This window comes from Populus trichocarpa, chromosome 6 (assembly GCF_000002775.5).
Source record: "Populus trichocarpa isolate Nisqually-1 chromosome 6, P.trichocarpa_v4.1, whole genome shotgun sequence".
Taxonomy (NCBI): Eukaryota; Viridiplantae; Streptophyta; class Magnoliopsida; order Malpighiales; family Salicaceae; genus Populus; species Populus trichocarpa.
In genome coordinates this window covers 9,379,236-9,383,567 of record NC_037290.2, presented here as the reverse complement: position 1 = coordinate 9,383,567, position 4,332 = coordinate 9,379,236, and the positions used below count along the sequence as shown (strand labels likewise).

General features: G+C 35.7%; 1 protein-coding gene across 1 annotated transcript; it reads left to right on the top strand.

Moving 5' to 3' along the window:
* The first annotated feature begins 602 nt into the window (after nucleotides 1–602).
* On the top strand, nucleotides 603–4,125 carry LOC18100104 (serine carboxypeptidase-like 51). The gene is made up of 13 exons (XM_006381290.3): nucleotides 603–847; nucleotides 971–1,065; nucleotides 1,191–1,298; nucleotides 1,408–1,648; nucleotides 1,733–1,776; nucleotides 1,885–1,952; nucleotides 2,048–2,153; nucleotides 2,237–2,457; nucleotides 2,584–2,653; nucleotides 2,762–2,812; nucleotides 3,345–3,397; nucleotides 3,499–3,634; nucleotides 3,714–4,125. Exons 1-13 carry the CDS (start codon nucleotides 715–717, stop codon nucleotides 3,783–3,785), a joined length of 1,398 nt encoding a protein of 465 aa, XP_006381352.2. The 5' UTR covers nucleotides 603–714; the 3' UTR covers nucleotides 3,786–4,125.
* The last annotated feature ends 207 nt before the right edge of the window (nucleotides 4,126–4,332 follow it).

Here is a 4,332-nt window from a genome sequence, read left to right as displayed (position 1 = left end):
TCCAGGACACATATACATATTGATTATACTATGAGTGTTCAAAAAAATCGATAAACCAAGAAAACCGATAAAAAATTAACCGAAAAAACTGACGTACAGAAACATACTACAAGCTTCAAAACATGAAATTCTTTTCTTCTCTTCCGAACTTATAATATGGCATCATAATTTTTTAGCAATTAGAAGACGCTGATAGGTTCACATGATGCATGATTACTTGAAAGAGAAGCATAATCCACCTGATATAAACAAGTGTATCCAGATTTCTATGATTGCCTTCCCTGATTGCAATGTTAATGAGAGAACATAAAATATTAATAATTGGATATTGATTTAATGATATTACTTCAAGGACACCTTACTTACTATGGAGGCGAAGATGAATCCTTGCTTTGGATCATCATGGCCACTAATAACATTTCAGCGTTGACTACGTCCAGAGTTTTTCCTTTTTACATTTTAATTTTTAATGTAAGGTTTTACAATGTTTTAACCTTGGTTTTTATCTTAAGCGTTGACTACACATTGTTTTTTCCTTGAGATTTCCATCAACATTATTAATTTCAAGCATTGTATCATCGTTTTCTTAAACAAATATAGGCAGGGACAACGAGGAGAAGGTTCTTATGCGATGTTTCCAATTAGCTATTCTAGTGTATATAGATTAATAACGTCGACCTCGAATTAATCAACTCACATAATCGGTTAATTTCCATGGGGAAACACTACCTTGTTTTCCTTTGCCTTCTAGGAATATTTTGCTTTCCTTTGCTTCACTGTTATCTGGCCTTGGCTGCAGGAACTGATGATGGGTCTGAGCAATGGGGATATGTTGAAGTTCGACCCAGTACGTCCATATATATATAGTTTCTTAGATTTTTTTCCCTTCATTTTTACTATATATTTTGGTTGGTCTTCCTGTCGTCAACAACAGTAGTTTTCCTATTCTCACTACGTGCAATTAACGCAGAGGCTCATCTATTTTGGTGGCATTACAAAAGTCCTTATAGGGTTGAAGATCCAACGAAACCATGGCCAATAATTTTATGGCTCCAAGGAGGACCAGTGAGTTTGAATTTTAAACAACTTGAATCTAAACGATTCATCTTTACTGTGAACTATATAATATTGCTTATATTATTAGATGTGAGTTAGATTATTGTAATTTTGATACATTGTATTGAAATCAGGGGGGCTCTGGTGTTGCATTTGGAAATTTTCTAGAAATAGGACCGCTGGACGGCAATTTGAACCCCCGCAATTCGACTTGGCTCCTGAAAGCAGATCTTTTATTTGTGGTGCGTTTTTTTTTTTGTTGGTGCATCACTCTTGTCGATGTTTTTTTTTTCTCCCCTGTTTGGCTTATATGGCAAAAAGTGAGTGATTTCGTTGGTTCATGGGATTTAGGATAGCCCGGTGGCAACAGGATTTAGTTACGTGGAGGACGAGGCACTGGTGGTTAGGAGTGATGAAGACGCAGCAGCTGATTTAACTGCTTTGTTGAAAGAGCTCTTTAATGGAAACGAAACTCTCCAAAAAAGTCCTTTATACATTTTTGCTGAGTCATATGGAGGCAAATTTGCTGCCACACTCGGGGTTTCAGCTCTCAAAGCCATTGAAGCAGGGGAATTGAAGCTTCAACTAGGGGGTATAAGCACACAATATTTTTATTTTATGTTGTATGATTGTAAGTGTCTCAGTTAGAGAAAATGTTTCCTACTTTAATTTTCAGGAGTTGCTTTGGGAGATAGCTGGATTTCTCCTGAAGATTTCGTGGTAAGTAAATACCACGTATTGGCATGCAAATCAAAGCCACTTCCTTTCAGCTCGATGAGCAGATCACCTGCTAAATCTTGAGACTTTTTTAACTGGATAATGATGCAGTTTACATGGGGTCCTCTTCTCAAAGATCTATCAAGAATGAACAGCAATGGCTTAAACAGCTCAAACAGGTCCTAATCAAAGCTATACTACCAGCAACTCATGTTTTTTTTTGTTTGTCATGAATAACTGAGGTGATTTAACAAAAACTAGTCTGAAAAAATAGTTTAGCTGTAAAGATTCAGCAGCAGCTAGCTGAAGGAAAATATGAAGATGCGACATCAACATGGAGAGAACTAGAGGATGTTGTCTTTTCCAACAGTAACAATGTGGTATGCCTTCAATTAGTATATAAGCATCTGTCAGCCTCATTAATGCACACATGAAATTTCAGGAATTTGAGTAATTGTTTCAGGATTTCTACAACTTCCTTTTGGATTATGTAAATGATCCTGTCATCGGGAGCACAACCCAAGAATCAAAAGGATTTGTGGCTGCTGACAGATATTCGAGATATCTGAGCACTAAAATGTATCCATCACCAGGGAGCACTGGAGTGAGGAGCACCGAAAACCTTTATGACCTAATGAACGGGCCAATAAGACAGAAACTAAAGATTATTCCTGAGAATGTGACGTAAGTAAAACTAGGTAGTCTTCATGATTTAAATGTTTTGAGTTGTTTCATTGAATATTGTTATTTAGCAGGATTTACTCCATTAATTTGATGGATTCTACTAATTAATCCACTAATCTTCAACAGATGGGATGGACAAGGTGGGTTGGTTTTCCAGGCCTTGGTTGGTGATTTCATGAAGCCCAGAATCCAAGAGGTAAAATCTGCACTAACTTTCTTCTTTGTGTTCAATGTATCGAGTGGAAGAAGGCAGCAAACCCCATTTAGCCCATCTTAAATGTTAGAACTTGCTATTATTTTCCAGGTTGATGAGCTCTTAGCCAAAGGAATAAACGTGACTATATACAATGGACAGGTATGACAACAGCTTCAGGCTGTACAATATTATCACCTAATATATCTGGACAAACTTTTTTTTTGTTTGCCTTTAACAATATTCCCATGGTGTTCCCTCCCACATGAAAGATGCACAGAGCTAGAATCATTTTTTTTTTAAATTAGAAATTTACTTTTCGGCTAAATATAAAACGAATTATATGTATAATGTGTGTGTGTGTGTGTGTGTGTGTGTGTAAGCATTTGGCTTTGCAACTTGAGCAAAACTTTCTCTTCAGTTAAAAAAAAAAAAAAAACCTGATATCTGGGATTCAATGATCCGTCCAAAAATATTCGAAAAGGCCAGAAAATATCTATAAAATTTATCTTATATTGTTAACTACTTGATGCTTCATGGAAACTCATCATGAAACCTAGATAGGAGGCCATTTTTTTTTTTTTTTGATCTCTTTAGGATTACACTCTATAAAAATTATGTTTTTAGATAGACAAATCCCTAACAAAATGGTATTAAAACCTAACAATTAGATTGATTTTTCATGAATACACAGGTTGATCTCATATGCTCAACCAAAGGAGCAGAAGCGTGGGTTAACAAACTCAAGTACCTCTATCTCAAACCCTCATCTTAACTAATTGAATCAAGTTAAACCTTACAAGCTTGAAAAGTAAACCTCTTCCTTCTTACAATATTGAATATTTCAGGTGGGATGGTTTGCAGAATTTCTTAAGTCTGGATCGTTCTCCTTTATATTGCAAAAGTGATAACACCACCACAAAGGGATTTACAAGTTCGTACAAGAACTTGTTTTTCTATTGGATCCTTGGAGCTGGCCACTTCGTAAGCACCCCCTTCACATGACCAACACTTTCATGTTCTTTTACCAAATAATATTCATTGATCTTATAAATGCATGCAGGTTCCAGTCGAACAGCCTTGTGTTTCTCTGCAGATGGTGGGGAACGTTACTAAATCACCAAATAACTTTTAGTGGTTTATAATGGCAAGAAAAATTGTCCACCAATGTTAGAGAAATATATTGATTCTCCCATCAAAAACAAAAAACCAACATTGAGCTTTGAAATGGTTACGAAGAAATATGAGTTCTGCCTTTTTCATTGGAGGTGTCCTGGATAATAGCTTAAGGTTCGATATGTTATCGTCTTTTCCTGTTTTCAGGTTGTAATTGCTCTTTTTTTTTGCTGTTAATCTGTAGCTGTGCTCTTGTTCTTGCTTTCACCAATGGCTTCCTTGTAGCCTCTTGGTGGTTATTTATTGGATTCCTAGCTTATAAAATAAATAAATATGGAAAAGGTTTTGAAATTACTTTCTATGGGGTAAATCTCACAGCTTAATTGCTGATTTCAATTCTTGAATGGAGTCTATACTAAATTATGCTATGAATGAAATACCATTATCGCTAATACTCAAGACAATAAGCACACCAGGATGAGTTTGGAATCGCTACAGCTCCTGTACAAATGATCTTTTTAAGAGAAGCAGCTGCAAACTGAATGATTAATTATTCAATGAGAATT

Coding starts and splice junctions, on each gene's coding strand:
- LOC18100104 (XM_006381290.3), top strand. CDS start 715: ATGGGGAAACACTACCTTGTTTTCCTTTGCCTTCTAGGAATATTTTGC. Junction 2,458..2,583: donor ATTATTCCTGAGAATGTGAC/GTAAGTAAAACT, acceptor AATCTTCAACAG/ATGGGATGGACAAGGTGGGT. Junction 3,635..3,713: donor TCCTTGGAGCTGGCCACTTC/GTAAGCACCCCC, acceptor AAATGCATGCAG/GTTCCAGTCGAACAGCCTTG.